Source organism: Mastacembelus armatus, chromosome 1, assembly GCF_900324485.2.
Source record: "Mastacembelus armatus chromosome 1, fMasArm1.2, whole genome shotgun sequence".
Lineage (NCBI taxonomy): Eukaryota > Metazoa > Chordata > Actinopteri > Synbranchiformes > Mastacembelidae > Mastacembelus > Mastacembelus armatus.
This window is the reverse complement of record NC_046633.1, coordinates 3378750-3404078: the sequence shown is the minus strand read 5'-3', so window position 1 is coordinate 3404078 and position 25329 is coordinate 3378750. Positions and strand designations below refer to the sequence as shown.

At 39.6% G+C, this 25329-nt stretch overlaps 1 protein-coding gene across 1 annotated transcript; it reads left to right on the top strand.

Annotated features, from left to right (window-relative positions):
• mslnb (mesothelin b) lies at positions 1-25136 on the top strand. The gene is made up of 65 exons (XM_026302663.2): positions 1-92; positions 2248-2346; positions 2583-2601; positions 2749-2785; positions 4683-4805; positions 5058-5257; positions 5341-5444; positions 5744-5856; positions 6031-6282; positions 6393-6467; positions 6565-6806; positions 7287-7368; positions 7538-7681; positions 8063-8265; positions 8354-8463; positions 8826-8944; positions 9046-9216; positions 9303-9334; positions 9625-9722; positions 9954-9976; positions 10101-10122; positions 10222-10249; positions 10346-10424; positions 10513-10659; positions 10759-10970; positions 11702-11802; positions 11923-12041; positions 12142-12315; positions 12396-12427; positions 12518-12615; positions 12967-12989; positions 13081-13102; positions 13203-13230; positions 13339-13423; positions 13547-13693; positions 13907-14118; positions 14212-14315; positions 14897-15015; positions 15110-15265; positions 15529-15743; positions 15957-16042; positions 16439-16575; positions 16677-16802; positions 17302-17492; positions 17779-17867; positions 18382-18509; positions 18636-18763; positions 18850-18967; positions 19049-19267; positions 19417-19587; positions 20226-20375; positions 20464-20528; positions 20617-20746; positions 20843-20928; positions 21259-21388; positions 21547-21734; positions 21949-22039; positions 22143-22272; positions 22359-22549; positions 22785-22946; positions 23031-23167; positions 23520-23659; positions 23764-23858; positions 23947-24217; positions 24516-25136. The coding sequence occupies exons 2-65, from the start codon at positions 2295-2297 to the stop codon at positions 24602-24604; spliced, it is 7770 nt and encodes a 2589-aa protein (XP_026158448.1). The 5' UTR covers positions 1-92; positions 2248-2294; the 3' UTR covers positions 24605-25136.
• The last annotated feature ends 193 nt before the right edge of the window (positions 25137-25329 follow it).

The window sequence follows — 25329 nt, the reverse complement described above, 5'->3', positions numbered from 1 at the left end:
CTTATTCTGCACCTGTGACTCAGGTGTCAGCTGAAAGACGCTGTTTAACAACAGCAGCTTAGAGCACCTGAGAGGCTCCAGCAAAACACAAGGTAAGAGATTTGACTGTAATTTTATAATCGTTAAATTCTACTGAAGGTTTCTACTGAAACCTTTATTCTGTCACTATATGTACTGGATGTATTTGTCCTGAATTGACAACAAGAGGCTCTTGCTGAAGTAACAGTGTATGGTGGGAGGTTATGTAATTATAAATTCATGTAGCTAAGACTGAACATTGGTGATCCCTTAAACTAGAATATTTTCCTTTGGTCATGTGAGTGTGTAGCACTGGCAACAATAAGTCAAGTGGGGATTTCAACTGTGGGAAAAATAAATTCTGCCTCCTTAAATTGGGTTAGAGCATGTGTTGCATAACACATAGCATAGCCCTGAGAAGTTAAACTAATAATAAATACATTCCTTATAGTTAAAAATAATGAAAAGCTGACTTTCCTATACCTTTAAAATAATAAGTCTTAAGTAAAAGTACAGTTCAAAAATGCGCCATTATAAGTCTAACACCTAAAACAAATACATATGTAAAAGTCCAGAATTATTAAAAACTAAATATTAATATCAAGTGTAAATATCTTTTCTTAACACTGGTCCATAGCTTATGAACGGCACATGGCACATTAAAATATTTTTAGGATCTGAACTCGACCCAATATGTCAAGAATTAGTATCAAAAGTAAAGAAACTGGTTTGCGGATGTTTTTCAAAAACTATGTGCACACAGTTCATCAGTGTGGAGCCGATTGTATTTCATGTTCTACTGGGCACTATATCAATGGTGTTGTATCAGTTTCAAAAAGCATGTAAAGTCTTTTTCCAAGTAGTAGCTTAAAACATTAAAAACATGTAGTGGAGTAGTAGAAGTGTAGTAATGTAGCAGTAAAAAGTAGTATAAAAGTGGAAATCATAATGCAAAGTACCTAAAACCTGTACTTATAAACAATAATAAAGTAAATGTATTTTAGTAAGTGGCGCCATAAATTGGAATAGTTATCTTTTCATATTAAATTTCAGGAGGTTTGTGGATCTTGTGTGTAATTTTATGACGTCTTTCTTATAGTGTAAAACAATGTAACATAACACTGCAAAGCTGACTATTTTAGCATCTATACAGGAAATAAATGATCACAGATAAGTTAACATTTATGGTGACTTCCAATAAATGATAGTTTCTCATTTTTCAAATAAATGGTGTTTACCTCAGTTATGGGACTGTGCAACTTCATTCTACTGTATTTTAATACTCCAAAATATTCTCATTCACTTTTCTGAACGAGGGTGGCATGATGGCCTAGTGGTTAGCACTGGCCCCTCACAGCTAGAAGGGTCTGGATTGGTAACTGCCCACTGACAGGATTTCTGTTTGGCTGATGATGATGTAGAAAAAATTAGAAATAGGCAAAGTGTAAAGAAGAGCTTCCAGATTATTGTTGTTTCTTTACAATATTTACAGCATTTTCTTCTTTTTAAGCATGTTCAGTATGGCACATTGTGTTGTCTTAAAAAAACTGAATGGATTGCTTTTATTACTTCAGGATCTTGTGATTTTGTGTCTAACACACCAAAAACATCTTTTTTTTCTTACATGAGAGTGAAAGTGAGGAAACAGCTCAGTATTACATGTGTCACTGGCAGCTTATGATAAATATCAACTCTACACACTGTTGTTGATTTGCTAACCTGATCTCTCTTTATAACATTTTTTTTGTCTAAAAAATACACAGTTTTTAGGTAAGAATGATATGAGAGATAGGTCTTAATTGTCCTGGCAACATTTTACAGAAGATATCTTTTCTCTGAGGTCAGATTCTTGTTGTCTTTGTGTTTTCATGTGGAGGTGGATGGTGTAGCATTCTTTCCACGGTGACTCCATTGTCTCATTGCCTTTGTACCACAGTGTTATGCCAAAATATCTCATAGCCACACCCTGATTCATAAATACCACCAAAGCTTTCTTGTTTAATACTTTGCTTTGATCAGCCATACAACATTTTACTTCTTATTCTCATCCCAACATAACTGGTGCTGTGATGTCTTTAGTTTTTGCCTTCTGAGAAGGAAATGTGGCTATTTTTGACTTTTTTTGTTACATGATTACAGTCTGATGGGGTAAAACATGTATAGTCCAAAGGGCTAACCCACCTGTTGCAGTGGTAGCAGCTGACCTGGTTTTTCTGATTTCCTCCCCAGTGATTTTCATTACAAAGTGACTCTCGCCCCATGAGACTTGTCACACGATGAGATCATTCTACCTATTCCTGCTCATTTATCTACTTGGGAGTTGCTTTGGTAAGACCAGATTCTGTGTCTTTTCTCTAGTGTGTGCATGTTATCATGCTGTGAAAAAGACAAATGAGCTTGAGAATAAATTAATATGATGGTTCAGCATTTATTTTGTGTCCTTTTACTAGATTCGTTGAAAATAATAATTGAATATATGAATGAAGAATGAATATACAGTATGTCCAAATCTAGCTGCCTCCAGTTCTGCTGTCAAATCAGTTTACTTTGTCTTCTCCTGACAGGACCATCACGTGCACAAAGGTAAGATTAAAACAAAAACAAAAAGGAAAAACAGACATCTTTATAACTAAATGCAGAAAATGTTGCTGTAAAAACGTCACTATGCTGTGAATGTTATGAACTATGATATATTTGTCTCTACATGTTAAACTTGTTGTTTCACTGCAGAAATGACACCTGTGCTACAACAGAATTCTGTGTTCAGGTGAGTGAAGCCGTCACTTTCCAAAGCATTTACATGACTGTAAAAGAGAAACTGTGAGCACAAACTCATCACATTCACAAGTTATGCATGTGTGTTTTTTTTTTCTGATTATGGTGATGAAGTATTGTTCTTGTGGTCTACTGTTATACACAGTTTAGTTCTTCATACGTGGATTGACAGGTTGGCCAGATAATATTTGATATAACCCTGGATCTGTTAGTTTTTCCAAAGTTATATTGAGATTGTTGTCTTGGCTGCAATCTCAAACCTGTTCGGGTTTTATTCTCAGGTTGATTTATGAGGTCATTTTAAACAAAATCTCGGATATAACTGATGTTGGACCAGTAAATCCATTCAGCTGTGGTCCATTGACACTGGATTGGTTATAACAAGAGTAGACAGGGTGCTCCATGATCAGCAGGACCCTTTGGCTCACCTGAAAGATTTGTGATGGAAAGATTTATCTGGGAGGCCATCCCCTAATTGAGTGGCTTGTTAGCACCTCATAATAAATACCAAACGAAAAGGAGTCAGTGTGCATTAGGCCTGAACTTCTTAGCAAGTATAAGCTTCCTTTATCCAGAACATTGGGGGAAGTGTTTACAGTGTATTAAGAAAAGTTTACCTGCTTTCTTAAACATTTTTTCTGGGTTTTCATCATTTTCCTGGGCCACCTGTGTGTTCAGGAGGCTGGTTGGAATTGGCTCCAGCAGATCCTTGCGACCATAGTTAGGAATAAGCAGGTATAGATAATGGATGGACGGATGGATGGATAGTTAAAAGTAGGTTACACACCTGTTTGCAGGATATCCTTATACTTGGTTCTGGTTGTGCTTGTCTGCTGAATGCAGAGAAATATAAATTATAGGTTTACTGTCAGTGCACATGATATGATTGTTGGCAGTTGTGGCAACAGAAAGGATTAAAATGAACAGTTACGCATTTAACGTGTCAGCCACTTTTTGCCATCCATCTTTTTGCATTTTTAGTTGCCTTGATACAAATTTCTGCTTTAAATTCTTCATTGCCGTCCAGCAGCAGTTCTTGTTGTGCTGCCAATGGGAAACCAGCTGATGATCAATATGCATGAGCCTGTCAACAATCATGAGAGTGTGCACTTATCTCAGATGGCTGAACTCAGCTTTTCTAATCCACCTCTCAGGTGTTTGAAGAAGCAACATAACTGGATATCTAAGTTTAGAACATATTCATTTGAGCTTGGATCTATTAAGTCACATAAAAACTGATTTTAATTGTAACTAAAATAAAGTCATGGTTTGCTTGTGACTTCACTGTCAGGATTCCTGGAATTGCACTGCTGTCATGCAACCACCCACATCCTGTAACCGAACAATCAGTCTGCACGTTGTTCACCAGTTATCTCACTGAGCTTGATAAAACAGAACATGGGTGGAGACCACATAACATCCACACAGAACAATATGTTGACCAGCATTAAAAACCCATCACATTTATTAAAATTGTAACCAAGGATGCAACTCTGTCTGTAGTGTCGTCATAGTGAGTTCATATAACCGGCTACCTTGAAACCTACAGTAGAGTTTGTACCCACATTTACTTCTTATTGTGAAGCAGATTTGTATATGTTCATGGATAATGTCTTTTTTCTATCCATATAACCAGGGTAACTAGAATAGTGGGTGGCCTAGATCTAAACTGAGCATGTGTGGGGTTTTTTCTGATGAACATTGCTCCAGAATTGGCACCAGCACTGAGCACATTCTTCCCCAAGAAAACAAAACAATCTAGACAAATCTCAAAGTCATTGGGTAATGAGGTGTTTATGTCAACCAGTCACAATCTGCCCTGGCACCATAAAAGTTTGGTGCTACAAAACATATTTCAGCCTCGTGTTTATCTTGTCATTCAATCGCAGGTTCCAGATGCAACCTCAAGCTTTCTCCAGTGTGTGGGGCTGCCACCAACAGGCACAGGTGGTGGGCACATTCAGAGGCTAAAAGGAGTGCTTGAAGCCATGATGGATGTGTACTCCTTCTTGGTATGTTTCAAAGACAACACGAGCAGAGGATTGTTCTTCAGTAATAACAATTACGGAAAAATGTTGGCACAAATTCCAGCCAGACCAGTTTGGTGTTTCTGCTCTGGAAGCCACGTTTTCACATGTGCCTATTGTGTTTTATTAGTGGTGCAGGAGAACAAGTTCAGCCACATTATAATATACAATATATATTTCAGCCTCATCCGTCCTTCATCCTTTGCCCCTGATTTTGTTATACCCCTCCAACACCAGAAATCCAGCATGAAAGGAGTGCCACTTCTGAGCTCCATTGGAGAGCTGGAATTCAATACCACCACAGACCCCCTCCAGAACGAATACCTGGTCCAGATTTGGTTGGACGTGAAGATAGTACCCCTGCTGAAATCCATCACCAAAAAATTCCTGACCTGCCTCAGCACCAAGAACTTCACCTGCTCCACCTACCAAACTGTGTATGGCTGTTCGATCTCCAGCAACCAGTGTGATTCTGTGTCCCTGTTATAACAACTTCTCACTGTCCTGTTTCTTCGTACAGGGTGAAGGAGCTCAGTGAGTACTATTCTGACATGGATCCAGTCAGACAAAAGTGGATCTACACGTTCTTTATGTACCCCTTCCTGTCTGGAGACAGAGTAGCCGGTAAACCTTTTATGCTCATACGTCTAGTTTCTAATTAAAAATTATTTGGAGTGCATAGCTCTACTTAAGATGCACACTCGTCTATTTTCACAGATTTAAAGCTTTCTTTTATCACATGCATGTTTGGTATGTGCATGGACAAACAGGGTGGCAAACCCCCAAGGCTGTGCAATTAAAAAAAATCAAAATTCGAATAATAGAAAGAAATATAAAGGAAAATGGCAAAATAAAAAAGCTTTAAGATTTAAGAGTTTAAGATTTGCTGTACAGTACGTGTTTCCTGTGTGTGCTGTGTACAGGTTGTGTGAGCCCAGAGCAGAGCAGCGAGGAGTGGTTGTTGAAAAACTTTGGTCATTTCAGAGCTATGGCTCGAATTAAGGACTTGTCCACACTCAACATGGTCTTCAGTGGGGTGAGTTCAATTGACTACACAGGATTTACAGGTTTTACAACAGTTGCCCCAGCAACAACAGAGTTGGGAGAGTTTTTATTTACTGAGAGTGAGGACTGAGATTTATTTTGTTTTTACACTCACAGTATAACAACAAAAGGTAACTGTTTCCTGCTTCTTTTTCTCCACCCCCAGCTTGAAGTTCTTCACCTGTTGTCTCCAGCGCAGAAAGCTGAGCTGCTGATGAGGCCTGAGGTTGCAGGTTTAGACAACGGCACCCTAACCCTTATCTTCCACAGCTTATTGACAGGAAGCACTACCCCTCCTCCCACCACGAGCCCTGGAGGATCTAATAACCTGACAAGCCCAGGATATGCATCTACCTATTCTCCGTCGCCCACATATAACCCGTACCTGCCACCGTCTTCAGGAAACAATCTCAGAGAGGTACAGTAGCAGGTTTACAGATTCTGGAAGGTCTTTACTGTTCAAGTACTTGGTTTAAAATCACCCATAATTTTGTTTTGACTGCCTCACCACTTGCGTCACTCTTCCAGGTTGTGAACGGGTTCATGATGGCTTTCAAGCCCGTTGGCAGCTTCGTTCATGAGTTTGTGTCCTTCACTAAACAGGTACAAGCGCTCACACGTGCACACAGGCCACACAAACTGACTTCAAGTGCATATAAGCACCAAGTGTAACGGTTCTTGATCTGCTGTGTTTCTCCAGACAAACGTGTCAGAAATAAGAAGCACCACGCTGGCACAGTTCCTGCTCAACTGGACTCTGGCTGAGCTGGCAGACATGTACAAGCCGCCAAACATGTCTGTTGTTCCAGACACTCCAGTGTTTGATGTGACTAATGTGGATGACTGGTACCAGCAGGTCGTCATGCCGCTGCTGCGGAGGTTCTTGCCAAATGATTATGACCTAATGCATCCAAACATCAAACTCGCCTTCAGTGAAGTGTTGTAAGTCTGAATAGCACTTTTGTTTTACTGTATGTTCCTTCTTAGCTGCAGCATTAATCAGTTTTGAGCCAAATATATCTGATAAACCCACTGTATGCTACATGCCCAGCACCAAATGTTAGAGAAAGTTAAGAACAAGCTGGTGGAAAACAATGAAAACTTACCAGCTATTTTTTCCAGTAGCAGGTGGAGATCAAAACATCACAAAAAGTGTATATTTAAACCTCAGGTGTCTAGAAACACAACTCCTGCTATTGTTGCTTGATGTAAAAAGGCCAAACCTGAAAGGCTGAAATATGCCAGGCTGTGGGGTTACCAGCTCATTGTAGAGTTTTTCTGCCCACTAGTGGTCAAAAGTTAATTAATGCAGCTTTAAGAAGCACATTTGTTCTCTCAGCCACTCTGGGTCAGTTGAAATGTCTATATTGTCATTGTATGATGTTCTATAATGTCTTTTGTGTGTATGTTTTATTGGTGAAGCTATCTGGACAATGGTTTGGCCAATGACACCTCTGAAATCCAGGATGTCTGCAGCATCACCCTTGATAGGAGTCCTTGTGGGGTGAGGCCTCATTTTATCTATTTTTTGATTAAAGGTAAATATTTAGATTTTTTATCTCAACTTACATGATCCTTTCCCTGCTGCAATGTCAAAGGTTTGCTTAAAACATCACATTACAAAGCCAATACTCAACATCATCTATTTATCTCTATGTTGTTTTTGCTCCCAGCTGACTAATGCAGTGGAAAATGTGGCCAATATTTTGCACTGTGCTGCTCGTACCAACTTCACAATATCTGAAGAAACAATCCTGGCACTGATTGTAAAACTGACCGGACATCTGAACTCGCTGATCGCAGAGTTGTCGACTGCGGTGAGCATCTGGCTGTTTTGCTTTTATTGATTAAAACCCATGTTTTCAGATATATTAAATTATAATGTCTTGTGATGTAATTGTGTAAAGCCAATCTGCATTTTTTGATGTTAGCCACTTCATTCGCACATATAAAGATTTTTATAAGTTTTATGTAAATCTCAGTGCCTGTATTACTGTAAATTAAGTGTCAAAGTAGGGAAGTATAGAAATTAGAGAAATTATAGAAGAACTACACAGGCACTTTGAGACATTATTATTGTATAAAAATGCCTCATATGGGAGAACCTCAATACACTTTTTAACCATTTGCTTGCTGAGTTTACTCCACCTTACATAAAAAGTGAAATCAATGCTTTTCTTACTCTATTCTTCCTGTAGAACTTCACTGAGCTGGCATCCAGCTTTCAGCAGATCTTTGCTGAGGCAGAATCTCCGTCTCTGAAACAGGGACACCTGCAGGACCCGACCTTCATCAAGCTCTGGTACAAGATCAAACTGATGCCTCTCCTGCCTAACATACCCCCAGACCTCCTCTCCTGCCTCAGCACCAAAAACTTCTCCTGCCCCGTTTATCAAACCATGTGAGTGTTATTTTTCATTTATTACATACACACAGACACACAATATAGTGTATTAAATGTTGTTTTGTTTATATCCTGCTATGTGCAGTGTTGCAGAGCTCAGTGAACAAATGAGGTTGATGAATGCTGATCCAGAGTACAGTTATAACATCTACAAGTACTTCATCTATTCCTTCCTGCTGCAACAAAACACCTCTGGTAAGTAAAGTTATATAGTATGGAGGTAAAACAAATAATTCTGCCTTTTTTCTTTAAATGTTTTCTATAAATTATTTGAATAATGTTTGTATAAATTATATAAACATCTTGACATCATATTCTGTGAATAATATGAAGAGAACTAATAGGACTCATTATTATTATTTCACATCTACATGAATTCAAATCTTTTCCATAGTGACAGTATTGAAATCACAGCATCCTACCACTAAAATAAAGTAAAATGGGCAAAAAGTGCCAAGAATCAAATTTTTTCTTTTCAGTAAATAAAAAAAATAAAGTAAATGACAAAGGGCTTAATATTATGTGAATATGCCCACATTTCTGTACTTATGTTGCAGATCCTCAGTGTTTCACCTCAGCCAATGAAAGCTCAGCCTGGCTAAAAAATAACTTTGGCTTCTTCTCAACATTTGCTCCCATCACTGATTTCTACAAGCTCAACCCAAACTTTGCTGGAGTAAGTCTGGAAAACATGATCACGCTCCAATGTTTCATCTAAAACTGACTTAAGTGTTTACTGTAAATAATCTCGCCCTTTTTCTTTGGTTTTCTGTTTAGCTGGATGTTCTTCCCTTCTTGTCTGCAAAACAAATAGCAGAAATGCTGTTGGTGCCTCTTCCCACTCCACCAGAGAAAAATGTTGTTATCAGCCGAGTGTTTGACTTCCTGATAGAGTCCCCTGACAAATTTCCTGACGTCCTGCAGTCCCTGGTTCAGCTCGCCAAAGAGGTAAACACTGTGTTGTTATTATTTATAAGTTTCCACCAGACATTTAGCCATTCTGTATGTTTAATTGTAAAATGTTTCATTTTCAGGTCAGTCCACCATGTGACATCTACAAACCGATGTGAGTATTTTCAGAAAATGAATTGAGAAATTTTACATTAGTTAGCAGGTTATCTCACAACTGAGTGATCAGATTTCATTGAAATTTGATGGAAAGTTCGGACACAGACAAGGGCATTTTTTAGATATTTTTGCAGCTCTGTCATAATAAAAGATCTTCCCAGTGATTATCTAACTCTGGAATGAGATGTAAATTTAAAGGATAATATAGCACTGGTTAGACTAGAAGCTCTTTAAAGTCATTCAAAAAATATATATATATATATATATTTTTTTTTCATTATGTATCAGTTTTGAGGGACTGTACAAAGCCTTATCATCTCTGCCTCTGGACATGGAAGCAGTGATCTGGACTGGCATAAATGGCCTCATAGACATTGCACCAGAAGGTCAGTCTCTGCCTCACACTCACACATGTGACCACAGTGACCACAGACACTGAACTATACAGAGCAGTAGTTGAGGCAATGCAATTTCTTAGGTAATTTAAAATGACATATGATAATTAAGGTGTTGCAACTATTCTCTTTTTTCAGTAAAGTTGTGTTTTTTGAATGAAAGTGCTTTCATGTGTAGTACCTGGAGTTCACTGAATATTTTCTGTGTTTTGATTTGGACAGAGTGTTTGCCGAAGAACATTGTGGTGAGATTTCTTTTCACATTTGCTTAGTCTGAACTACCAAACTGTAATTTGCTGCCTGTTGTTTTATCATGATCTACAAAATCATTAATTCATGTTTTTAAAATTTTGTCAAACTTCTTCACAGTGCCCAGTGACCCGCTTTAATGGTAAGAGCTTTTTTGCTGAACATCTGTGTTGAGTGTTAAATTATTGTGTTTTTAAAGCTTAAATCAGGTGAAATTAATTCTTAATGTGCTTTTTCACAGACACAAGTATCTGCAGGAGCATCAACAGGTATTCAGTTTTTTATGATAAACATCCAAAAGTGCAAAGGCTGCTGCTGAGATCTTTGTACTGATTGTGCATTTGCTCTTGTGCTTGTGTTCACAGCTCTGACCTAGAGGCTTACATGAAGACAACTACGAATGTTTCCTGTGATTTTCCTTTGGAGAAATATGCATGTGCAAAGGTGACTCATTTTAAAAGCCACATTTCAATGGAGACTAGTGTCTGGTGAAAAGACTAAATGACTAAATGTGGTTCTCCCCTATATCCAGCTGGAGGACTTCACAGCCGATCAGCTGGTATCTCTTCTGAAGTGTAACCTGCCAGGAAACACCAGCCACTCCATGGTCCTGTGGAAGATGCTGCTCACTAAACTCTCCTTTGTCTTGGACCAAGCTCTGGACATCCTGGGTAACATGGTCCGTAGCTTTTTAAACTTCTTCTCAGGACTCGTATAGTGAAACATTTAAACATCCAAACTGAATTCAATTGAACTGAATCAGTCGTCTTTTTTACAGCCCGTGACCACGCTGGGTCCATCAGCGCCAGAGGTTCTGTATGTGATTGGCGAGATCAGAGTGTTGATGCTGACTGATGAGCAGCTGATGAACAACAGTGTGATCAGGCAATGGTTCAACATCCGACTGAGCAAGTTCCTGCCATCTGCATCCCAAAGGTTCCTGTACTGTCTGAGCCACAGGAACCTCACTTGCCAGACTTATCAGCAAATGTAAGTAACTGCCCCAGACAAATGCACAGCTCTTCTTTCACATTAACATACAGTATTTGGAACTTTGCTCTTTGTGGCTTAAGTGATCTGGATTCCTTTGTACTTCATATGAAGGTGTTATCATGTTAACATGTGCATGTGTTATTATGTCAGAGGAAACATAAAATATACAGTTTAGACTTTCTAGAAAACAGCACAGCTTCTATTAATCATTCACTGTCACATCCCACCATAAGAAGATGTTCCAACAGGGATCCAGAAAGCTACACCAATCAGTGCCTTTCTATTATTACAGAAGGATGAAATGTACTATAACTTGCAGTGAGAATTACCACATATCTCTGCAGTTTCCTTCAGCTCTGCGTGGTTTTATAGCTTCTTTCAGCTCATTACTTTAGTCTTAGGTTCTGAAGTTTACTGTGTTTGTTTCCTTCTCACTGCTCTTGTCAGTGTTTTTCCTGACAGCAGGACCTGCCCAGAGCCAAACTGCAAAGTTAGCAGCTAACTTGAAAACATGGTGAAGCATTTAGCAATTAAAGGGTCTAATAATTCTTTCAGGAATTGGAGAAAATTAAACAATGTTGTTTTAAGGAATTAATGATTTAATTTAATGGGTCTTTTAAAAGTAATAGGCTAACAGGCTAATGTTATCAACCTCTCTGAGTATTAGGCTCATGGATCAACGTTTTTCATCCAAGCTGATCTCTCCTTTTGTCTGTGTTTGTTGTCAGACTGCAGGTGTTTATCCCACAGTTTAATGACATGACTTTAACGCAGCAGAACGTGGTCTTGAAGGAGTTCATCCTCAGTTTCCTGTCACAGCCACAGTCAGGTATGAATGACCATAGTGCTCAGACTACTCTGAAATCCTTTTTCGTTTTTAAACAACTTAAGAGCTGAAAAAGGTGTTTAACATTTGCAGATATCTCTTTATATTCATGACTTTCTCCAGGTCCAGGCTGTGTCAACGGCTCCATCAACAGTACAGAATGGCTGCAGAACAATCTGGGACCATTTTCAAAGCTTTTGCCCCTCAGAGAGATTCTGCATCTCAACACACTCTTCAACCCCGTAGGATTTCATTTTTGCAGTCAACAAAGAATTTAAAGAACTAACACTGTTACTACCTTCGCATTTCAACATTAGTAATCGTCCTTTTCCTTTTTTCCAGCTGGAGGCTTTGCAGCTCCTCACCCCAAAGCAGAGTGCAGAGCTGCTGGTGTTGGCTCTTCCTACTATTCCAGATAAAGACGTCATCATTAAAGTCTTTGATTATTTGTCTGCACTTCCTGAACAGAGGAATTTTACCGAGTTCCTGTCCTACCTTGTTGTGTTCCTTCAGCAGGTGAGAGAGTAAAGAGCTTCCTCTTCATTCAGAATAGAGAGTTTGAACTCAGTAATCATTTTTGTTTTCTGCATTTACAGGGAAATCTCTCCTGTTCATCCTACAAAACACTGTGAGTTCATATCTAGATATGTTTGGTTTTATGCAGGTTGTATAAAATTATTACAGTGTGATGTTAATTTCACATTTCTTTGTGTTGCAGGTTTGAGAGACTGGACTTGGCCATGGCTACAGCTTCTCCTTATGTAGTTTCAGCCATCATCAACAGCAAGTTTGCATTATCAAAGATCTTACCACCAGGTGAGATGCACAGCATGTAAATAATGTCAATACAAAGAAATATATAACAAGTTCCCTGTGAACAATGTAAGATAAACTTTCTGCTTCCTTCTCGCCTTTAGTAGCTTTAAGATTGAAAACAATCTGATACATCATAAAGCAGTAACTAAAACTAAAGCTTAAAATAATAATTAATAATTTACTGCTAAAAGAAAGTGGATTATTAAATGCAGATGCTGTACTGAAGTTTACCATCACACTTGAAAATGTCTTTAGCTCCGTGTTTTTGTCATCACAAATACACTGATGCAGCTAATATGTTTGCAGAATATGCCAAAAAATAATTTGCATTCACCTGCTCTTTTCTCACAGGTTGTCTCATATACAGCGGAGAGGTAATGAGCTCTTTTCCTTCTGAATGGTGTGAAGTTTAAAGTTCGTCTTATGACAGCATAGTAATAACCATGTTCATTTTTTTCTCTCTAGTGCACTGTCACAGTCGTGAATGGTGAGTAGTTTAATGCTAAAATGCACTTCAATTCATAAAATATATGAATTGTTTGATGTTTATAATCACTAATTTTGTTGTTTCTGTTTTGTTTTTATAGAAACTGGCATTTGTGCTGGAGTGAACAGGTGAGATGTGTAAAGGAATGCATGGACATACATGGCATCATTTTGAGTTAATGTTTTGTTGTGTCCTAAATGTATTGCTTTTAATCTGTTGTTGTTTTGAAACTTCAGCACAACACTACAGGTCCAGCTTGACAGCGGAAATATGAACGGACATTTTTGTGACTTTGCTGTTGAGGAATTTGCCTGTGCTTCTGTAAGACACTTAAACATTTTAGCTCAACGAATATTTTCAAACTCCCACTGTCTAAAATAGTTTCAGGTTGATGGTCAGTGTGTTTTCTCATCTGTTGTTGCTGCTCTGTGTCTCATCACACAGCTGTCCACGTTAACAGCAGACGGTCTGGCAGCACTGCTGAAGTGTAATCGCTCCTCCACCACCAGTGGATCCGGACCTGCCTGGAAACTTCTCCTCACCAAAGCATCTCAAGTGCTGGATGAGGCTTTGGATCGTCTAACCAACGAGGTAGAAATCAGCAAAACTATCAGCTTCATCCTGTTCTCTAGTGTCAGTTGTTAACATGCCCAAAATTATGTCAAATTCAGTGTAGGTGTACAAAATGTGTAAGGTGGCTAGAAGGTAATTAGAGAGGAAACATTTAATTTTCAATCTGCAGTTTCTTGTGTAAAAACATAAAAAGATAATGGATCTAAACTGTTGTGATTGTTCTTTTTGTAGGTGCTGGACCCTAGAAATCCTGCAGTGTCAATGATTCTGAACGCTATACAGGAAGTCAGACTGGACTACTTCAGCCCGGCCGACTTCAGTGATCCTGCCATCATCCAGCTGTGGTTCAACCTCAGGCTTCAGCCTTTCTTGTCCTCTGTTTCCCCTGAGTTCCTGTCATGTCTCACCACCAAGGGTTTGACCTGCAGCACCTACCAGAACATGTAGGCAGCACAGCATTTCTCATGACAGCCTGTTACACCACTTGTCATATTCTGCACCGATCCCCTAAAACTCCATTTCATTTCTGCCCCCAGTTTGCAGTCTTTGACCCTTAGCAAGCCACAAATGGCCCTCAGCACGCAGGTGTCCGTCTACACACACTTCATTAAGGTTTTCCTAACCAGAAACGACACCGCAGGTAAGAGCTTGTGTTACAATAAACACACAGAGTAAAGTTAATAATATTTTATTAAACACGTGGCTGTAAGTCATCAGTCACATTTGTAGCCTACTTATGTCACAATCACATCTGGGCAGTGCAATGGGAAGTACAGGAAAACAGTGTGTTGTGTTCATGTATGTCTCTGGTTGACACACTGTATGAATAGAAAAATATCCTTCATTTCTTTTTATTATACCAGGTGATGTATTAGTATGCTAACATGTTAGCACTATTATTAGCATGTTAGCATTAAGCTCAAAGTACAGCTGAAGACTGGTCAATCATTTGTGATGGAAAAGTAGAAATTTTGACCTTTAGGTGGTGCAGGATGAAAAGGGATCACCAAGGTCATGACTCTTATAGTTGTTGACTCTGGACCAAACATCATCCTCACTAGAGCCACGATGCTAACGTGTGTCATTAATTATGTTACAGTTGTCAGAGTGTCTTTTAGATGATGCATGCATAAAGTAGTACTCAGTAGTATATTTTATCTACTGTACATTTTTCTTTGAGATGAGTAAAGTTGTGTTTGTTCTGTGTGTTCTGTGATCCAGACCCCAGCTGCAGCTTAAACACTACCAGCAGTGGAGATTGGCTGAAGAAGAACCTGGGAGGGTTCTCTGACCTCGTACCCATTCCTGAGTTACAGATGCTCTACCCCAGATTTTCACCTGTACTGCTTTGTCTCCTTTTTTATTTCATTTATTTGCCTGTTTTGGTTTTTGTCTCTGCTTTGACCATCTATGTTGCTGTGTGAATATATGCAGATGGATGCCTTGTCACAGCTGACGGTCAGACAGCTGGCGGGGGTGGCCGCCACACCTGGACAACTCACCTCTGCTGCCCAGGTCAACCTGGTGATGAGTTATGTCCCCAACCAAGACCTCCCAGGCTTCTTTGATGACTTCTCTCCTGTTCTCATGGTCAGTGCACATCAGACTTACAAAATAATTCATAATAACCCTTCTTTTGTTTGAGACCAGGAAATGATGTAAAGCGTGTTGTGTGGTTACACAAGTGTGAAGCAAGAAGCCCTATGACTTCAGTCAAACCTCACACTGTGTCTCATTACTTTTCTCTCATAAAAATAGAAGAATGTGCGGTTACCTGACCCCATACACAAAGTTTGTCTTTGCAGAACAATAGATGATGCATCTTTAGGTTCCTGTCTTCTCTTTGCCTGCAGGGTCAAGAAAATCTGTACCCTTCTCCGGTGAGGTCAGCCATGTTACAAGTTGTGTTCGACCGTGTAAACCTCGCAGATGTCTCAGTGAGCGATTCAACTGTGTCTCTGTGGCTTCAACGCCGACTGCGCCCTCTGCTCTACAACCTGTCACCAGACCAGGTTACATCGTTCTTTGGAATACTGGCAGGAAGGAGCTGCAATGTTGAGCAGCAGGGGTATGTGTAATGCCATAATAATTTCATTTTTCTCAAATCAATTTTAAAATCTGATTCTTTTTTTTTTTTAGAAAATATCATTTGTCTGTAGCAAATTTCTAAAGTTTCCTCTATGGAATTTAATAAAAATGTCAAATGTCACTAAATGTACCCACACTTAAAAGAAAAACTATTATGACTGAATTATTTTAATTTTATTTTTAAAAATTTCAGAATAGAGACCCTGAATTCAACAATCTCATCTCTCAGCAACGATACAAAGCAACAAATTTACAACTCCATCATTCAGACTCTCAGAGGTAAAGAAAGTGCACAGAGAGGAAACAGCTGTTGTTACAGCTTTCTGGTGGTGACAAATCACAAAACAACACACTGCTTAGATCTTATCAGTTATTCCCACAACAGCCATCAGGATAATTATTTTATTGTCTTATTAAGTTCTTCCTATTTGAACATTTATATGGTGTTTATACTTGTGGAGACTTAAAATAAAAATGTGCATTTAATTTATTAAAAAGGCAAAACATTATTCAACAAAGTCCTGTTTTAACTCTTAATGGTAATTTACATCATGCAAATGCAAATGTATAAATAGCACCTCTGGTTTAGCACCTTTGAAACCCAACCCCTGCACTTTTAAATCCACAAATTTGGGTTTGATTGAAATTGTGCTCTTTTCCACTTCTTTCTCACAGGACCAACGCCTCTCCGCTGCTACGGCAACAACCCCAGCCTCAGTTTCTACAGTTTTCTGCAGCGTTCATTCATGGGATTCCAGTTCCCCAGGCTCACCACCTTCCTGTCGCTTATGCCTCAAGACAGAATCCCTCAGGTGTGTGTCCAGACATAAAAGAGGAGTGTAAGGGTATATTTAGGAAGGAATAACGCAAAGAGTGAGAAGAGAATCCTTTATTATGTTTGCTGTTCCTCTAGTTGTTGAACTCCATCCCTCCATCTGCTCTTGGGGACTACCTTCGTCGCCCTGACATTGTGGACAACAGTGCAGAGCTCTCTGTGATCTACGACAACTACAGCCAGACCCAGCTCTTCCTGGAAACCGTATGTGTCACAAACACACAGAAATGCATGTTAGCAAGGTTTCCAAATTCAAACGAAGCACTCATTTTGAATTTGATAATATGAGCAACAGAAAATCTGAAATAAAACATGTTGCCATCCACTATTGTGTGAATATAAGTTATATCATTTTATATATAAGTTGGCTTGTCAATATAAATAGCTGAGTGGTGCTAATTATCCATTTACCCATTGCAGAAGAAGAGGACACAATAAGACAGTGTCATTAAGCTTTGCAGGAAAACAGTGAAAACCATTTTCATCTATTTAGGGGAAGAAAGTTACTGTCTCCTTATCAGTCCACACAGACCTGCAGTAAACTTAATCGGGTATTCATATTACAACAGCAAAATGAGCATTTTTTATAAATATACCAACTTTTCTACCAAAATTTGAGTTTTTTTAAGGTTTCATTGATTCCACTCAGATTTGTATGTGCAAATTGAAAATGAAATCCCCTCACTGTGTATATTCACTACAGGAGCCTCTGCCAGTGGGGGTGAGGCAGGCCACGCTGCCTATTGTCTGGCCCAAGGCTCTCAGCAGCACCACAAGGTCAGAGGTCAATGCTTGGTTTGACCGAAGTCTCCGTGACTATTTGGTCTTCCTCACAAAGAATCTGATCAGCCCCAATGTCACAGGCAAAGCCTCATGTCCAGCCTTCCAAAAATTGTATGTATACTTTTTACTGCACTGCATGACATGAAAAACTACATGTGTTTTTTTCTTAAATCAACACTTTTAAAATAATTATTAATAAGAAACCTGCACGCAGAGTACACATTAATGATTACATGTTGACCTTTTTATGCGTAGATCTTTAGAGTATAAATTTATGATGAATATTTTAGATATATTAAAGATATATTAATTGAATCCATGTGTCAAATACTGGGATGTACTGGATTTGTTGTTGTTTCTCCATTATGTTTTCTGATTTCATTTTGTTTTGTTTCAGCGTATCAGTTCTCAATGTCTACAACGTTACTGCTGCAGACTTTGTGAGGCGAGACGTGTACAACAGCATCAGGGCTTACCTCACCTCAGGTCAGTCTTTACAGTCACAGGACTGGCCTTTACAGCAAACCACTGAAGGTTGTGCTGATCAGAGGAGCTACTCACACGTGCTTTGTTTTTATGTATAGTTTTAAAGGTTTTAGTTCATATTAATGGTTGATATGATCGGCCAAGTATATGAAGTAAATAATTATAGAAAGAGAAGAAACTTTACAAAATCAATTACATTACATCAAATACGAAGTGCATCCAGTCATCCAAGTCTTGTGCAGTACAGTGAAATAATCTACTACTTAATTGTGTTAACACTGGTAGGATACATACAAATAGATACTGTACTACTACATCAACAACAAATAGAATAAAAAGATGCAGTAAAATGTCAATGATTTTTAAAAAGCTCTGTCTAGTGAAGTCAGTGGAGCAGTAGCCATCTATAAGATGGTAGGACTCTGACTCTATATATTTCTATATCTATATCTGTAAATGTTGTTTTTATGTCTCTGGTCTTCGTCACTGAAACATTTGTGATTCGTGATTGAAGCGACGGTGCCAAAGTGTTACAACCCCAGCGACCCAGAGCTAAACTCTACAGCCTGGTTTGCTGAGTACATTGGGGGTTTCATGCCTTTCCTCACTCTGGAGGATCTTCAGACATTTGGATCATCACAGGTACTGAACTAATTAAACTACAACTCAGGTTTTGTTACTTTGGATGGAAAATAAACAAATAAGAGATGAGTTAATATTGTACAGATTCACTTGTGAGTGTTTATGTCCCTTCCCTCCTCTCTGCAGGTTATCCAGGTGTTCACAGTGAACCTTCTCAACATCGCCCTCCTCAACCAGTATGCCTTACCTGTCAACCTCACCAACTACTACACTGAGCTGATTTATCTACAGGACAGCAACTTCAACCCCTTTCTGTGAGTGTAAACAATAAAATGTGCTTCACTTTCCAGCCATGAAACCTGCTGGACGGCTGCATTAACCAATCCCTCTCTGCCTGCAGCCTTCCCATGGTTTGCCAGTGTGTCGCTCCTGGTCCAGCATTCAGCCAGCTGACCGCTCAGCAAAGTTTAATAGTTCTGCAGAACCTGACCACTGTCTGTACAGATCTGAACCCACAGGTAATAAACACACACAAGGAAACACATGCATTATCAGGGTGATACCTTGTGACTCCAAAACCTTTTTCTTTCTTATCATAGATTTCTGCAGCATTAGCGGGTAACTTTGGAAACAGCATTGATCAATCCGTCATTGTTGCCCTTGGAAGTGAAAGCACAGGCATGTCCACAGGCCAGCTCAAGTCAATAAGGCCCAGAGACCTATATCTGACCCTTGGCATCCTCAGTAGTGTGACGGGCTGGAACGACGGTCAGGCCAGGGCCATCATAGAGGCCCTGCTGGCTTCAGGACTCCTGCAGGTAGCTGCTGTTCATCACTGCATGTTTCACTGGGCTCAGATCTGATGTGAGATGCAAAGGTTGTGTCTGAGCACATCATTTAGAAGAAAGCTATCATAGTGGTCACGTTCCCATGTATGTGCTCCCCCTACCCCCTTTCCACTTCCCAGATCCACAGCACGTCAGATTTGCTCAGGCTGGGCTCTCTCATCCGTGGGGTTCCACCTTCAGTGTTCAGCAGCATCAGTGGCTATGAGCTGATTAGTGCATCTCAAAATACTTCATTCCTAGCAAACCTGATGTCCTCATCACAAATCATCCAGGAGACCTTTGTTACGCAAGTAAGGCTGTTACTTTTCTGTCACAGGATTTGTATGGACAATAAACATAAAGCTGTTGCCTTTTAGTCCAGTTAATTTTATCTATATAGTCTAAAATGTCAAAAGAAAGAATCCTTTCCATGTTATCGATGTTATATGTATGCACAGAGAATATAGAAACAACAACAGTACACCAAAGATGAAACGGTAATTAAAGTGTAAGCCTGTAGAAAAAACATTGAGGAAATTTCACGTTATCAAAACCGTGTCAAAAATATAAATCCCTTAGTGATGGGGCACAGAAGTGACACACAGACACACTAAAGTTAAAATTATAAAAAAGGTTTAAGGTTAATTTTCTTTGTAAGTCACACTAGTAGTGTACCTGGATCACTTAAATTATACAAAAATCAATTGTTGCTTTAAGACACACAAATCACACAATATGTTCACATCTCTGACTCCAAAAAGATAAATATGTACATTGTCTTTTATTTACCATGTACCATACAGGAATATGACCAGAACCAGAATCAGTCAGAGCCAAGAAGCCAAGAACTTTTTGTCCTGTGGCTTTGACTCCCTAAGTTCCTTTTTTGTCTGTTGCATGCCTCTGCTGAACATATTCTTTAAAACATGATCTAATTGTCTTCTCACAGATTATATCAGTGAGCAGCAACAGTGAGATGATCGTACAAAATGTTCCAGATGAACTGGCCACTGAGATCACTCAAGTTCTGCTAGTGGGCTTCTCAAGCAACAGCACCACTGTCACGACACTCAACAAGAAGAAATGGAAACGGCATCAGGTAGTGAATGCAACAATAAAATATACATTTTTATACTCAACACACCTGCTACAGTAAATGTGATTATACTCGATGTGTTTTCCATTAGGCTGAAATATTCTTTGAGGTAATAGGTGTGGAAAGTGCAACCGCAGAGCTGGGAAGTCCAAACAAGTGAGTTTTCAATAAATCAAGAGTTTAGACAAAATACCTGATCAGAACATGTCACGCAGAGTGTGTGTGTGTCTGTGTGTGTGTGTAGTTTGTCATCATCTGTGCTACAAGGCTTCACATGCACTGGAGTGAGAAATATTCAAAAGGTGCAGATCAAGAAGTTGGTCAAAGCCTGTCAGAGGAAAGGCAAGAACAGGGTCCCACTGGTGGAGACTCAGGTGAGATACTGGGGGAAGGTTTGTGTGTGTGTGTGTGCATCACAGTTTACTGCAGCGATAAAGACACAACTCACTTTTTTCTTATTTCACCAACAGCTGACCTGCATGTACAACCACATAAAAGGAGAATCCGATGCCACCAGCTTCAGCGTCTATCCTCCTGATATGCTGCTGTATTATGAGTGAGTTTACATTGATTTCTGTTGGACCAAACCGGAAAAACAAAATAAAAAACACCTTTTGCACTTGACCCTGGTCAAGCCTGATCTTCTCTGCCCCTGGTGAGGCAAGCAGGGTCAAACCTGATTAGTACTTGGATGGGAGACTGCTGGTTGGGCGCTGGGCAAGCAATTTGTCCCTGTAAAACCGTCAGAAATGAGAGGCATCTTCTCTGGAGAGACTTTGTCATCTGATCTGCTCAGCAGCACAGGACACACTCAAAGCTAAACACACTTTGTTGTAACAACAGGACACAACAGTTTGTGTTAGTTACTGTCTCTTTCTCTCTGCAGTTACTCCCTGGTGCCACAGAACAGCTGCAGGTCCTATTTCGAGCAGCTGGCAGATGCAGATTTCTCCGTGTTCTCTCCCGTCCTAAGCTATAAACAGACAGCTCTGTTTGCCAATGCCAGGAGCTGCCTGGTGAGCTCTCTAAATAACAAGCACTATATCATGTCTCAGTTTCTCAAACATCTTTATATAAAACATATAAAAGCACAATTTTATCTGCCAACACTTTAATTGTAAAATCTTTAGTACTTCAGTAACTAATTTCTGTTCTATTGTTTTTATTTCCTAAGGGAATAACAAGCAGTTTGACTAAGGATAACGTCATGGTGTTGGGAAACATGTGCTGCACCCTGGATGGTTCCTACATCACAAACTCTGACCCGTTAATCTTAGAAAAACTCAAGAACTGCCCAGACCTCACAGACGCTCAAGCAGCGGCAGTTCAAACCCTGCTCCTGAGCGGGAAAACACAGTACGGGTATGTTGACAGGAAAACATACACCAGAGTTTATTCTTTAAATTATAAAAGTTCTTTATTATATGACCTTGTCACAGGCAGAATTTTGGATCTTTCTTCTTCTGTTTATTTCCTGTATGAATCAACAGGGAAAAGTCATTTAGTTAAAAAACCTGGATGATTGTTTCATATTCAGGCTGATACACTCTTTTCACACTGTTTTTTCAATAACCAGAGACAAATCCACATGGAACGGCCAAACTCTGGTGGACCTGGGGATGTTGCCTCTGTATTTGCCCTCATCCTTCTATGATAACTTTGACAGAGTGGGTAACACATGAATGCACGTGTGTCATCATTTAATGGATGAAGTGACACTGTTTGAGTCGTGTTTGTTTTTTGAAACATCTATTTTATTCCTGTGAGCAGAAAACAAAGCAGACATTCTTAAAGTACTTCCTGACAGTCATTAAGAGCAACGGCGTGAGTCGACAGAAGAGGAGGAGGCTAAAGGAGCAATTAAGACTGTCCAATGCCAAAAAGTTAAAACGATCAATAGGTCTGTTTCTGACTCTATACATATAATATCTGTCTCGTCCATTGTTACTTCATGACTTCACTAATTACACTTTCTCTGGTGTTTAGTCGATGGATGCACTGTAGGAACCATCACCCAGGTCACCATCAGCTCTGACACGTTCCCCTTCAACTATTTTGAGATAAGCCAGTTCAACTCCTGCCTCAGTGCCACGACTGTCAAAGACAACTTGGACGCCATCACTATGAAAGTGGACGAGATGGAATATCTCAGGATTGTTCTCAACAAGCTGCAAGAGGTGGGTGACGGAGGCTGTGAAGAGCAAGGTTTCTGCAGTGTTCCCTGAATTAATTTTATTTTCATATAATGACAAATATATTATTATTGAAGTGATATGTAACAATATGAGAAGATAAAAAGCAGAATTAATAATAAAAATCAGTAAATCCACAGACCATTTCCGTCTTCACGATAACCATAACCATATTCTACCTCATGATAAGCTCTTCTTCCTGATCCTCACATATTCACAGGCTTACGGTGCCGGCGCTACCATCCCAGAAGATCAGGTTCAGCTCTTGGGCCCAGCATCTCGTGTGGCCACTATTGAAGACATCAACAACTGGAGTATCACTCAGATCGGCACTCTCTCTGCTTTGATGGACCCATCGAACGGACAATGGGAACCAAGTCTGGTGAGCAAACAAAGCAAAGAAGTTAAGGGTGTTTTTCAGATAAGCCCTGTTATTTCTCATGCATCCATGACTCTTTTCATCCAGGCTAAGGCCATCATCTCCAAGTACCTGAGTAAGGCAGGGAACAAACTCGGCAGCACAGAGCTAAGCGCCATTACAGGAGACAATCTGTGCTCCCTGGGCATTGATGTTTTAAAGAACATTTCCCAACAGAGCCTCAGGTAAGAAGTCAGGGTGGGGTATGTGTGTTTGGAGGATTATTAAAAAATATTTGTAGACAAGGTGATTTATTTTTTAACTCTGAAGAGTGACTGTGACTGTATGTAGCCAGAGAGGCAAAAACCTGGGACAAAAAAAGCCCATAAATGTGAACATGTAATATAAATGATAATGTAATCATTATTCTGTCACTAAAGGTTTTTAAGAGGTTTAAAAGAACTCTGATTCTTGTATGTGGGTGTTGGTGTTAACATTTTTCTTTTTTCTTTGGTGTCCACCATCTGCTGTGTCCAGTGAAGTTTTGCTACTATGCAAAAGTCTATTTTTCCCTAATTTTCCTATCATGCTCTGCAGATACACCAATGCCCTGAATGTGTCCAGCTGCACTGCAGAGAAAAAGACTGTGCTGTTCACCATCGCCAGCCAAGCTTTTATCACAAACACCCGCGCAATGGACAGTGTGTCCTCATTCCAGCTGACGCAATCCTACCTCAGTAGGCAAACCCACACACACCTACACACCCATACTACATGCTAAAAATAAATAGATAAATAAAATAACAGACTGCTACACTGCTCCTCTTTTCCTCACTTGCAGGGGGTGCAGACTTAAACTATGTGCTAAGTTTGGTGGGTTCCAATGTCAACATGGACTTGGCTACCTTCGTCAGCATGCCTGAGAACGTTGTAATGGTCAGTGGTGCATGTTAAGACGTGAATAAATGAAATAAAACGAATAGGCAAATACAACAAATAAATAACTTTTCTCTGCTCTCAATAGAACCTGACTGTTAATCAAGTTAAAAGTCTTCTGGGAGCAAACCTGGCGACTTTAAAGTCCTATGAAAACCAAAACCAGGTACAGAGCTGGATTCGCTCACAGTACCAGTCAGAACTTGACACACTGCAGATAGGGCTTACGGGAGGTAAGGCTGACCCCACTGTCACCAGCTCTCCAACGACTGTAGCCACCACCTCCTCAACACCAACAACTAATACTTCTCCTACTACTGCATCTGGAAACACCCTCACAACAACCTCTACCACCAAAGGTGAGTACTGAGAAACAACTTACTGTTACCTGAACTCCTCTGCCAAACAATTTTAGAGGTAGTCTTGCTATAATGAAACCTATTTTTCAAGAGAGACCTGAGAAAACCACACAATGAACATACAAAAATACAAATAAGTCCAGACAACCACAACGGACAAAAACATAAAAGAACATTTAAAAGTTGCATGATACCTGCAAGTATTTAGTTTAAGTAATTATTATTAGTGTGAAGTCATTTCAGTGGCCTACAGCTTGAAATGATTGTTAGCTATTATGAGCTTATGTGTCTGTTTTAGGTGATGGCACCCGCCTCCGAGCAGACGCCGGCTTCTCTCTGCTGGTTCTCTTGATGCTCTTCATCACTTCTCAGCACATTGTGGTGTGAATGAACGGTTTCACATGGCTGAGCAGTGTAATTGACAGTCCACGTGTGGAAAGCAGGACGACATCATCTTCCATCCATCCATCCATCATTTGTACCCCCTTATTCCTTAACCAGGGTCACAGGGATCTGCTGGAGCCTATCCCAGCTCTCTTTTTGGGTGGAAGGCAGGGGTCCACCCTGGACAGGTCACCATGACATCATCTTATTTTATTTATTACCAATAGAAAATAATAATCTCAAAGAGATGACATACACTGCCAAAATCACCTCAAACCACATACAGGTATGTTAACTTACATTGTAACAATACAATAGATGTAAATTCTTAACTAGTTCTTATATGTTTGCACTGACTCTTCTCACAAAAATGTAACTGTAATTTGTATGATCTCACTGCCTTCTTTGTGATTCTGGGGCTTTTATTGTGACAGTTTTTGCTGTATTTTGATGTGGTTGAGACAGCATTCTTCAGGCAGTCTTACTTTGAAAGTGTACATGCAAGAATAATAATAAATGTATATTCTTTCCACAACTTTCAGAGCTCATCATTTGCTTCATAGCAGATTATTGATGTATAAAGGGTTGAAGGAATTTAACGGTAGGGGGGTCGTGCTGTTATCTGTACCACCCACACCAACAACATATTTAGATACAAAATCATTACATATATACTGCGAGTAAATCTCAGCTGGACATACAATTAACGTTGTTAAATTCTTAAGGAA